We start from the raw sequence: 12,419 nt of genomic DNA, 5'->3' as shown, positions 1-12,419 counted from the left end.
CTCTTAGGGAGAAGAGGAAATAGTGGATGCGCCATTTAGCCCTGATTCTGTAAAGTGCGTCTAAAGTTAGGATCAGTTTGGATGTGCAAGATAGGCGTCCTTTGTAGACTCATGCTCAGGTCATGTTATTAGAATGGTGATTTTATGGTGTTTTTCATTATAATTGTGATACTGGGATTTGGATCTGTTTAATGCTTTTATTTATTTCTCTTCCATCAGAGAGAGTGACTGTGATTCGAACCAGCAACATTAGGGTAGAAGGCTTTATCCCAGGATAAGCAGGCAGCATATTCTTGACTGATGGGGGTGACGGCACCGACGGAGCCCCGGTACGGACAATTTTAGAGTGATTGCACTCTAAGAACTTGGAAAGTTCTGGTAGGCCGCACCGCGCACGCGCGAGTGCCTTCCCGCCCGACAGAGGCGCGCGGTCCCCAGTTTCTTAGTTTCCACGGAGCTAAGAAGACGCGTTTTTCAACGGCTGTTGAAATTTTTTCTACTTGCCTTCCCGCTCGCGTAAACCTTTTTGGCTCTATTGCCTTTTTTCTTTTATTTCATTTTTGTAAAAAAAAAAAAAACTTGTATTTTTTTCTTCATTTTTGGTTTTTTCCCCGGCGGGGCCTTCTGCCACCATCGAGGCCTCGGCCTTCGATTTGGCTGAAGCCGTTTTTACTTTCATGCCCCCTCAGCCAGGGTTTAAAAAGTGCTAGCGGTGTGCTCGGCCTATATCTCTCACGGACCCACACAACTGGTGCCTACAGTGTTTGGGTCCTGAGCATCAGGCTTCCACCTGCACCCGCTGTGCCACGTTAAAAAAACGTACTCTAAAAAATCGCCAGATACAACAGCGATTACTGTTCGGTGCCGAGATGTCCGATCCTGTTCCATCGACACTGGCTTCGGCACCTGCTCAGTCGGCACCTTCCTCTTCGACGCCGCGCAACACCGCACCGGCATCCCAGCACTCAGGTAAGCCGGCTAAGAAGCCTTCCCTGCTGGAGCGTCCTCCGGTCTCGAGTGCAGCGAGCCCAATCCTGCCGACTGTGAGGCGCCAGCGGAAGGGCTCCGCCCCTATTGAGGTGAGTCCCTCGACATCGGGCTCCTCATCTCCGGGACGTCGAGCGGCACCGCAGGTACCGCAAAAGAAAAAGGCGGTACCGGTGCCATCCCTGGATGATCGCATTGCGGCCATCCTCCAGGTGCAGCTCAAGGAGCAATTACAACATCTCCTTCCAGCTATCTTGGCACCGAACCTTCTGGTGCCGGTCCGCACTGAGCCGCCGGTACCGACAGTGGAACAGCCTGTACTGTCTACATCCACTGTTTCGGAACCGCTTCACTCGGCCTCATCGGTATCGATGCCAGTCCTCGCACCGGAGCCGAGAGCTCAACATCAGTCGGTACAGACTTCGGCACCGGTGCCACCGATTACATCCCCTGGTTCTATATCGATGAGGTCGGGTAAGTCGGTGCGCAAATCCCGACACTTAGAACCATCTACCCCAGAGTCTCGGGACCGTACTTCCCATGTCAGGGACCCTGATCTGTGGGGAGATTCAGAGGAACCCTTTCTCTCTGAGGGTGAGTGTTCCTCAGATGAGGATAACTCTGCTGTACCAGACCCATCCTCTAGGCATGACACTACATCTTTCTCTTCTTTTTTGAAAGACATGTGTGACTCTCTGTCTATTCCTTTGGAGGCCGAGTCTAAAAAGTCTAAAGCCTTTTTAGACGCCCTTGACTTTGACCAGCCCCCAAAGGAATTTTTGAAGCTCCCTCTTCATGACATCTTGAGGGAGACTTTCTACAAGAATCTAGAGACTCCCTTAACGATTTCAGGTGCTCCACGTAAATTAGATTCTTTATACAAAGTAATTCCCATTCCTGGATTCGACAAGCCTCAGCTTCCACACGAGTCTCTACTTGTGGAATCTACGCTTAAAAAATCCTAAGGAGCTAGTGTATATGCTTCTGTACCTCCTGGCAGAGAGGGTAAAGCCATGGATAAATTTGGTAAGAGGCTCTACCAAAATGCAATGTTGGCTAACAGAGCTGGTAATTATGCCTTTCATTTTTCATTCTATCTTAAACATCTCCTTACCACCATGGCTTCATTTGAGAAGTACCTTCCTCAGCGTAAACAACAATCTTTTCATCATTGCTTGTCTTCTCTGTTTCAACTTCGTAAGTTCATGGTAAGGTCCATTTACGACACTTTCGAACTTACCTCCAGAGCGACAGCAATGTCTGTGGCAATGCGTCGCCTGGCCTGGCTTCGGGTATCCGAACTTGATGTTAACCATCAAGATCGGTTAGCCAATGCCCCGTGCCTAGGGGATGAGCTCTTTGGGGAATCCATGGACTCGACCACTCAAAAGCTCTCTGCCCATGAGACACGCTAGGATACCCTGCTTAAAAATAAGAAAAAGCCTCCTCCAACAAGACCTTTCAGGCAGCAATCGGCCTATCAACGCCGCTTCACAGTTCGCCCATTACCAACAGCTTCTCAGCAACCCAGGCGTCAACGGCAACAGCAACGTCAGCCGCCCAGACAACAGCAACAACCTGTGAAGCCACCTCCACAGCAGAAGACACAGCCCTTTTGACTTAATTCTCCAAAGTATAGCCAGTATTCCCATATCTGCTCACCTGCCTCAACCTATAGGAGGTCGTCTTTCTCTGTTCCTCAGCCGGTGGGAAGTTATTACTTCGGACCAGTGGGTCCTCAACATCATCCGCCACGGCTACTCTCTCAACTTTCAGACCCTTCCGACCCAAAACCTGCCAAAAGAGTCTACTTTGCACAGTCCTCAATCTGCCCTCCTTATTCAAGAAGTTCAATCCCTCCTCCTGAACGCTATAGAGGAAGTTCCTCTAGATCAACAGGGGCAGGGATTCTACTCCCGTTATTTTCTAGTCCCCAAAAAAACAGGAGATCTCAGACCAATCCTAGATCTTCGCGATCTCAACAAATGTTTGGTAAAAGAAAAATTCAAGATGCTTTCTCTAGCCACTCTTTATCCTCTTCTCAACCAAGACGACTGGCTCTGCTCCCTCGATCTCAAAGAGGCATACACTCACATACCGGTCAATATGACCTCCAGACGGTATCTCCGCTTCATGATCAATCATTGTCATTACCAATACAAGGTGCTACCCTTCGGTCTTGCTTCCTCTCCAAGGGTGTTCACCAAATGTCTCATTGTGGTGGCTGCATTTCTACGCTCTCACCACCTTCAGGTATTTCCTTACCTGGACGACTGGTTAATCAAGGCCACTTCCGCTCAAGCAGTACTCCTGGCCACCAACCAAACCATCCTGTTTCTGCAAATACTGGGATTCGAGATCAATCTACCCAAATCTCATCTCATCCCCACTCAGAGACTTCAATTCATTGGAGCGATACTGGACACTATCCTCATGAGAGCATTCCTGCCATCCAACCGTCTTCAGACTCTTCAATCTCTATGTCAGCAGGTGCTTCCACAACGTTCCATCTCTGCCAAGCAAATGATGATTCTCTTGGGTCACATGGCGTCCACAGTCCATGTCACACCCCTCACACGTCTTCACCTGCGCACTCCTCAATGGACCCTTGCTACTCAGCGACGGATCCTTGCTCATGACACATATCTGTGACATCATCTCTTCGTCAATCTCTACAATGGTGGTTGGTATCCTCAAATCTATCCAGAGGTCTTCTGTTCCATCTACCTCCTCATCAACTAGTCATCACCACCGATGCCTCCCCTTATGCATGGGGAGCTCATTTGAACGAGTTCCAAACTCAAGGCCTTTGGACAGCCCAGGAAAAGAAGCATCACATCAATTTCCTGGAACTCAGAGCAATGTTTTATGCCCTCAAGGCTTTCCAACATCTTCTCTTCCCTCAAGTTCTTCTGCTGTGCACAGACAATCAAGTTGCGATGTACTACATCAACAAGCAGGGTGGAACGGGCTCTCGCCTCTTGTGCCAGGAAGCCCAGAAGATCTGGACATGGGCCATAAATCACCATCTATTCCTGAAAGCTATTTACATTCAGGGAGAAAAGAATTCCTTAGCGGACAAACTCAGCAGAATTCTCCAGCCTCACGAGTGGACAATCGATCCTGTCACTCTACAATCTATCTTCGCTCAATGGGGCACTCCTCAGATAGACCTCTTTGCAGCTCCTCACAATCACCAGCTGCCCCTATTGTGCTCCAGACTCTACTCTCCTCACCGTCTGGCAGCGGATGCGTTTCTCCTCGACTGGTCAAATCTGTTCCTGTATGCTTTCCCTCCTCTGCCTCTCATTTTGAGAACCTTGTTCAAGAGGGAACGAGCCACCATGATTCTGATTGCTCCGAGGTGGCCCAGGCAATGGTTCTCCCTTCTACTTCAACTCAGTTCCAGGGAACCGTTTCTTCTTCCACTATATCCTTCTCTGCTTACACAGCATCAGGAGACCCTTCTACATCCCAACCTCCAGTCTCTGCACCTGACAGCTTGGTATCTCTCGGGCTGACTTCTCATGATACGTTTTTGTCTCAGCCTGTTCGTTCAATTCTGGATGCCTCCAGGAAACCGGCTACTCTGCAATGTTACCGTCAGAAGTGGACTCGTTTTTCTTCCTGGTGTCTTCTCCATCATCATAATCCCACTTCTCTTGCAGTGGAGATCTTGTTGGATTATCTTCTTTCTTTGTCCGACTCTGGCCTCAAGTCCACTTCAATCAGAGTCCACCTCAGTGCTATTGCGGCTTTTCATGAGCCAGTCCATGGAAAACTCCTCTCAGCTCATCCCCTGGTATCCAGGTTCATGCGGGGTCTTTTCAATGTGAAACCACCTCTTAAAGCCCCTCCTGTTATCTGGGATCTCAATGTGGTTCTTTCCGCCTTAATGAAGCCTCCTTTTGAACCTTTGGCTACCTCTCCTTTCAAGTTTCTCACTTGGAAGGTACTTTTCCTTATTGCCCTTACCTCTGCCAGGAGGGTCAGTGAGCTCCATGCACTAGTTGCTGATCCACCTTTTACGGTCTTTCATCATGACAAGGTGGTTCTGCGTACACATCCAAAGTTTCTCCCTAAGGTTGTCTCTGAATTCCATCTCAACCAATCCATTGTTCTGCCTGTCTTCTTTCCGAAACCTCATTCTCATTCTGGGGAACAGGCTCTACATACTTTGGACTGTAAGAGGGCTCTAGCTTACTATCTAGAGCGTACTAAACCCCACAGATCAGTTCCCCAACTCTTTCTGTCCTTTGATCCGAATAACTTGGGACGTCCTGTTTCTAAACGTACGTTGTCTAATTGGCTGGCAGCGTGCATTTCCTTCTGTTATGCTCAGACCGGACTGACACTGGAAGGTTCTATCACGGCCCATAGAGTCCGAGCGATGGCAGCATCTGTAGCTTTCCTCCGTTCCACTCCTATTGAGGAAATCTGCAAGGCTGCTACTTGGTCCTCAGTTCATACTTTTACATCTCATTATTGTCTGGATGCTTTCTCCATACGGGATGGACACTTCGGCCAATCTGTTTTGCAAAATTTGTTTTCCTAATGGCCAACCTTCCCTCCATCCCTCTTTTTGTTAGCTTGGAGGTCACCCATCAGTCAAGAATATGCTGCCTGCTTGTCCTGGGATAAAGCACAGTTACTTACCGTAACAGGTGTTATCCAGGGACAGCAGGCAGATATTCTTGCGTCCCTCCCACCTCCCCGGGTTGGCTTCTTAGCTGGCTTATCCTAACTGGGGACCGCGCGCCTCTGTCGGGCGGGAAGGCACTCGCGCGTGCGCGGTGCGGCCTACCAGAACTTTCCAAGTTCTTAGAGTGCAATCACTCTAAAATTGTCCGTACCGGGGCTCCGTCGGTGCCGTCACCCCCATCAGTCAAGAATATCTGCCTGCTGTCCCTGGATAACACCTGTTACGGTAAGTAACTGTGCTTTAGGGTTAATCAGTGTGCTACACAATGAGCTATCAGGTTGCATAGCAATTGTAAAACTAGGTCTTATAGGCATTGTAAAGTTGGTCCACTTTGACCGTAGTCTGGGCTTCAGATAGACGTGAGTTCTATTATGGATAGAACTTAGGCACAAGTTTGGACATCCTTAATGCGATCTGCTAAATAGTTTTCTTGGTTTTTATTTTTGCTTTAAGCTCAAAATACATTTAATAAAGCACCACATAAACAGGGCACATCAAAACAGATATATTGCATGCAAAACCTTCTATTTTTGTAGACAAACAGCAATGTTATTTGCCAATTAGAGGAAAACATCCATTAACTGAAGTAGAGCATATGAATAAAACCACAGCTTTAGGTTTCTTGCTAAAAAGCTACCCTACTTTTTTGACAGTGCTCCAATCAGCTCATTCTTGGAAGAACTTTTAAAAAAATATAGATGGCATACATAACTTCATTTGCAAAAGCTTTAAAACTGTAAAAACCAGATACAGACCTTAGCATGGCTTCTACTTCATTACAAATGGAGGTGTGCAGCTGCACAATGCTTACCTCATTGTGAGATCAAGGTGCACCTGCAAGATAGAATGCCACAATTAAAATATGTCCTGGGATTTGAACCCATGACCTCTGGAAGATGAGCACCGGGTTTTTACCCATTGAACCACAGCTACTTCCTTTCAGTCATGGAGGTTCCTACCATGAGAGCTTAGTGATCTTAGCCATGTGAAGGTGAAAATACCTGAGATCATAGCTTAGCAGATCCCTAAGCTGTCATATCAGATGTGAAGAAGAAAGGCATTAGTGGAAACTGCTGTGGCTCAGTGGGTAAAAAGCCCTGTTCCCATCTTCCAGCAAAAATAAAAACCCAGAAAACTATTTAGCAGATCGCATTAAGGAAGTCCAAACTGTGCCTAAGTTCCATCCATAGAACTCGGGTCTATCTGAAGCCCAAACTATGCTCAAAGTAGACCTGGTTTTCATTTGTCTACAATGTAGACATGAGATCGATACCCTAGGTCGATCAATAACAATAACTTTATTTTTTTATACCGCTGTAGTCAGACGACTTCTAGGCGGTTCACATCGAAAGAAGGCTGGACATTCAGCGAATTACAAATGCATGAGAGGAAATGTTACAGAAGAAAAGTGTAGTAAGGGGAGGAAAAGTAAGAGGGGGTTAAGGGGAGGGAAGTGAGAGGGGTTGCCTGAGAGATTGCTTCGGGTTTGTAGGAGGAAAAGCGTGGTGAGCGAAGGTCGGTCTGTTTAGGTGATGAATTTTGTCTTTTTTTTTTTTTAATATAACAGAGTGGTTTTGATTGATTTTCGGAATGCGTTGTAGGTCTGTCTGGTTTTATTGATTTTCGGAATGCGTTGTAGGTCTGTCTGGTTTTATTTATGTAGTTTCCCAGCCAGGATTGTTGTTTGTTAGCTTAGAACATGAAGGTTCTGTCAAGGAAAGATTTGTATTTGCAGCCAGTGATTTTAGGATAGGCGAAGATGTTTTTGTTTCTAGTTGTTCGTGTGGGGTTGTGTAAAGTGAAGTGTGTTTGCAGGTAGGAAGGTGCTAGGCCCCAGATTTGTTTGAAGCAGATGCATGCAAATTTGAACTGTATTCGCACTTCTATTGGTAGCCAGTGCAGTTTTTTGTAGTATGGGCTAATGTGGTCTTTTTTTTCTCAGTCCGAAGATTAAGCGAACTGCAGTGTTTTGCACTAATCTCAGTTTTTTTATTGTTTTTTGTGGGATACCCAGGTAGATGATGTTGCAGTAATCCAAGCCACATAGATCAGCAATTGTACCAGTAACCTGAAGGATGTTATGTCAAAGTATTTTTTAATAGTCCTTAGCTTCCATAGAGTATAAAAACATTTCCTCACTGTTAAGTTTGTGTGGTCAGCCATGGTCAAGTGCATGTCTAGTGTGATACCCAGAATTTTTATGGTTTTGGAAATCGGATATTCATGGTCGTTTATTTTTAGTGATTTCTCGTTAATTTGTCATTGGGGCTTGCCAAGAAGACTTTTGTTTTCTCTGTGTTTAGTTTCAGTTTGAAGTTGGTGATCCATTTTTCGATTTCTATCATAATGTGTGAGAGGTCTATAATTTCAGTTGAGATGTCATTTAAGGTGATTAGGATGGATATATCATCTGCGTATATTACATTACATTAGGGATTTCTATTCCGCCTGTGCCTTGCGGTTCTAGGCGGATTACAATAAAGATGAATCTGGACATTTCCAGTAGAATTACATTACAGGAGAAGAGTAGTAGTCGGTGACCTAATGATGTTATATAGATGTTGAATAATGTAGGTGATAGAGGGGAGTCTTGGGGTACCCCTGACAGGTTTTTCCATGGGTTGGTGTGATTTCCGTTACCCATATTGAAGCCTCGCCCATTCCACACCCACACCAGTTCCGTTGGGCATCCATGAAATTGTGGACATGCCTACAAAGTGACATCCACATCCTTTGGACCTCCATATGCCAATTATCGCTCATTAAGATTCTTAAATGGCTCATTAACCACTTAGTTTGGACGCCTAAGGCCCGCTCAGTGTTAGGCTGGATTTAGGCGCCCTTTATAGAATCGGGGCCTTAGTGTCTGTTTCTAATTGAGTACAAATCAGTGACTGTAGCCACTGTTGTCAGCAGCCACCAATCATGTGTTTATCATGTGATAGTGCTGTTTAAAGACTTGTGCCTTCAGGAAATGTAGGCCAGGGTTTTCAGGGCCTACATTTGACATGAATCATGCCTATGGAGACGCACTATGACTCCGAACGCCACTTCTGGTGTTAGGCATCGTAAAGCTCCTCCATAAGCACGATTCTGGCATTGGATTTTTTTTTAGACACCTGAAATTTGTTTTAAATAGCAATTTGCAATTAATTTAGGTACTGTTAAAGCGCCATCTATAGAATATGAGCCTGTGTGTTCAATGTAAATTTGATTTTTGTTAAAATAAAGTGACACATGCAATTAGCACAGTGGAATCAAAGCAGAGGCTCTTTCAATGGTCAAAACTTTAAAGCCTATAAATAGCAAAAAGTAAATGAATAGGGTTTGAATGTCTTTTTTATAGCATGGCAGGAAAATGAAAGACATCTTTCATCTTCAGCATCACTGCTGTAAGTTCATTAGCTTGATGAAGCTACATTGTTACTTTAAAAAAAATAAGACAATGGCAAAAGGATGCAGATTTCACTTTAAAAAATACAGAAATAATAGTTATCTGCTTTTGCTATTCCAAACCTACTTACAAGGATTTGTAACTGGCAAATAAAGAAAATTCTTTAAATAACAGCAGAGACCACGGTAGCATTTGAACCTTTTAATGTGTGCGAGAAAGAGGTTCAATCTTTTTTTGTATGACTCATGAAAAAGGACCTTTGCATTCTTAGTAACAGAATTCAAAAGGGCCTAACAGACAGAGAGAAATGGCCGTAGTTTGAATAGGATCTGCATGCCAGAAGAAGGAAATGGTACAGACCACATTGTACTCTCTTGAGGAGAGCAGCCATGCTACCATGTTATCTGTGGAGAGCAGGGTCGTATTCCTCTTCATTAAAACAAGAGAAGCAGCTTTTATTTTCTAATGCTTTTGTCTGACATTCCTATTTTGCAGCATTGGGCCAGTTTGTTCTCAGATTGAAAAGAATCTCAACATCTTGTTGAGCCAATTTGTAAATTCCGAGTTCATTTAATGCTGCTGTGGCAGAAGGCTGTTCACTGTTTAGCATAGATCCATTTCCACTGTCTGAAGCAGACTGTAGTACGTCCTTCAACAGTAGGCTAGATCCAACATTTAGGTTCAGGATAATACAGGCTTCTTTTATACTACATAAAGAGAAAAAAATGTTGTAGAATGAGGTCAGCAATTACAACAAAAAAATCAGGTTAAGACACTGGCTCCCCAGCCAGTCACGTTTTCTGGATATCCATAATGAATATTCATGAGATAGATTTGCATTCCAAGGAGGCATATTCATTATGGATATCCTGAAAACCAGAAAGGTTTGATAACCACAGGGTTTATTAAAAATGAATTTAATTGAACAAACCACACATACAAGGAGAGGAGCTATTGGATATGATTTATGTATCATTTTTATAGCATAACAATCAACAAAATACATGACCATTAAAAAAAACACAACCCAACTTATATTAGAAAAAAATAAATAAAGCAACTTAAATCATAATGGAACAAATCTCTTTGATATATTCTCTTTACTTACTGTTTGAAATAATTTTCTGGTCTTTTGCAATAGTGTGAAAACAAAGGGAACAGATTTCTAACCATATCAAACTGCAGTTGTGCAGCCCCTCCTTCATTAAAATGATTACCCAGAATTACCTGTGGAAACAAAAGATATCTTTCTTAAAAAAAAAAAATCAATAAATCTGGAAGATCTGAAATTTTGGAACATAGCTGCATTAGACACTAATGTGTACCAAATGCAGGTTAAAAGAGCTTACTGCAGGATGAGCTCAGGTGTCCTGTGGTAATGGACAACTGTATATAGTTGGACATTACCTACTAAAATGTACATATTACATTTTTGCTCAGCAAATTGTATTTCTATACTATTGCCTCCTGAGGTCTCTGATCTCTGTATTTCCTCTGAATATCTACTTATTGTATTTCGCTGAATGTCCAGCACTCTTGATTGTAAACCGCCTAGAAGTCGCAAGATTGTGGCGGTATAGAAGAATAAAGTTATTATTATTATTAATTTTTTTTGTGGGGGCATGTTAGGGGACAGAGAGAGCATTCCTGCAGCAATCAGTTAGTGCACCTATATCACCTTGCACTAACTGGTTAGTGCACAGATACCACATGAGCACTTACTGCCTACAAAATAGGTGGCAGTAAGTGCTTTAAATGGCTGCAGACAGAGATAATGGTTACTGCCGATGGGCAGACTAGATGGAACATTTGGCCTTTATCTGCCGTCATGTTTCTATGTGTATAGGAGGAAAAAAAACCTTCCTGTTTCTGCAACTTAGAAAAAGTGTCCCACTACAGCTAGTATAAAGGGAATTACGGTACAAAACCTCAGAGAAGGATCTTCATCTTTGTTTTATATTGAGCTGAATTTTCTATCTTAAGCAATAATCCTGAGCCAGTTTCCTCAGCAGATTTCTACTGTCACACATTCGCATGTCAGCAGTACTGACGAGTCCCTATAATTCTGGCTATAAAAATACATGAAGTAGTACAGCGTGCTACTTACTTCTTGATAGATGAACAGATCCAGCTTTTCTGCGAGCATTTGCCAGAAAATTCTAAACAAAGAGTAACAGAGCTGCTGTTCTAGTTGCAACATGCGGTCTCTTAAGGTCAGCAACATTGGACAAGCTGTACTGGACAAGGACATCATTGCCTGCTCAGAAGGAGATGGCAAAGAGAACCATCTGAAACAATTAAACAGTAGTGAGATGAACATTCATGAATGGACTTCCTCCATTTTGCACATACATTTTTTTTTCTTTCAGTATTGCCTTCCTAATGCACTGCCATTGTTTTAAAGACTAATTTAACATACATATAAATACAGAAAGAATTCAAAAGTCCTAATTCCTGAGAAGAAAAGGTTGTTATGTAGTTAAAACTGAGTTTTGTATCAAACTGTATACCATCTTAAATGAATCCCTTAGTAAAGGCAGTTAGAAAATACCAATAAATATAAGTGTCTGAAATTCAGTTCAGACAGAATACTTCAACCTGCAATCAAATAGACTATGTTAAAATGTGCAATTACAAGTACCTTGTTCTTATATTTATTTTTTTCAACTAGCATGGCTTCTAAGCCTCATGGATTTTAGCCAAGCAGCTAAAAAACAGTACATTGTTTTTCTTGAATTGTCTCATTGGCCTCAACAATTTTTTTTAAAAATTAAGATTATAGTGCTACAAATAGCGTCAAGTCAATGCCACTGGATCTGCATTTTTAATAAAATGAACTCCTCCCCCCACACACTAATTTTTTTCACCCCCGAGTGCTTAACATTCAATAATACATTGCCCCTAATAATTGCTAAAACCATCCCATAAGGTAGCTCAAGAGATCCCCTCCTTCCAATTCAACTCTAAACATTCCATAACATCTACAGTCAGTATTTTAATCTGTTCAACTACCTAGTCATCTTTTGGCAAACTGTCATTTAATTGCCAAAATAATTTCCCTCCTATCTCACTGTAACCCATACTGGGGCCTGGCCAGATAATGTCTTCTGCTCCCAATCTCAACAGGAGTAGCCTAATGATTAGCGCAGTAGGCGGAGAACCAGGATTAAGTCTCTCTGTGGCTATTCATGCCCATAGGCAAGTCATTTAACTCTCCATTACCCCAGGTAGAAAACTAGGGTCAGGGAAAATACCTGTATATAATACACAGTATAAACCACTTTGGTTGCTACTGGCAGAATTCTGGAAGTGATGAGGGTGCTCAAAAAACATTCA

General features: G+C 43.3%; 1 protein-coding gene across 5 annotated transcripts in view; it reads right to left on the bottom strand.

Annotated features, from left to right (window-relative positions):
• Positions 1–7,937: 7,937 nt before the first annotated feature.
• The window catches only part of RINT1 (RAD50 interactor 1), a 48,940-nt gene continuing 44,458 nt past the window's right edge, over positions 7,938–12,419 (bottom strand). For 4 of the 5 annotated variants that reach the window (XM_033957906.1, XM_033957908.1, XM_033957909.1 and 1 more), the window contains 3 exons: positions 11,191–11,371; positions 10,192–10,310; positions 7,938–9,790 (listed from right to left, as the gene is read on the bottom strand). In XM_033957906.1, coding sequence (XP_033813797.1) covers positions 9,568–9,790; positions 10,192–10,310; positions 11,191–11,371 — 523 coding nt within the window. In that variant the 3' untranslated portion in view covers positions 7,938–9,567. The remainder of the gene's footprint in view (positions 9,791–10,191; positions 10,311–11,190; positions 11,372–12,419) is intronic. The other variant, XM_033957907.1, reaches the window with a different exon arrangement.

Source organism: Geotrypetes seraphini, chromosome 9, assembly GCF_902459505.1.
Source record: "Geotrypetes seraphini chromosome 9, aGeoSer1.1, whole genome shotgun sequence".
In the NCBI taxonomy this organism is placed as follows: Eukaryota; Metazoa; Chordata; class Amphibia; order Gymnophiona; family Dermophiidae; genus Geotrypetes; species Geotrypetes seraphini.
Note: the sequence above shows the minus strand (reverse complement) of the source record. Positions and strands in the feature narration are given on the sequence as shown.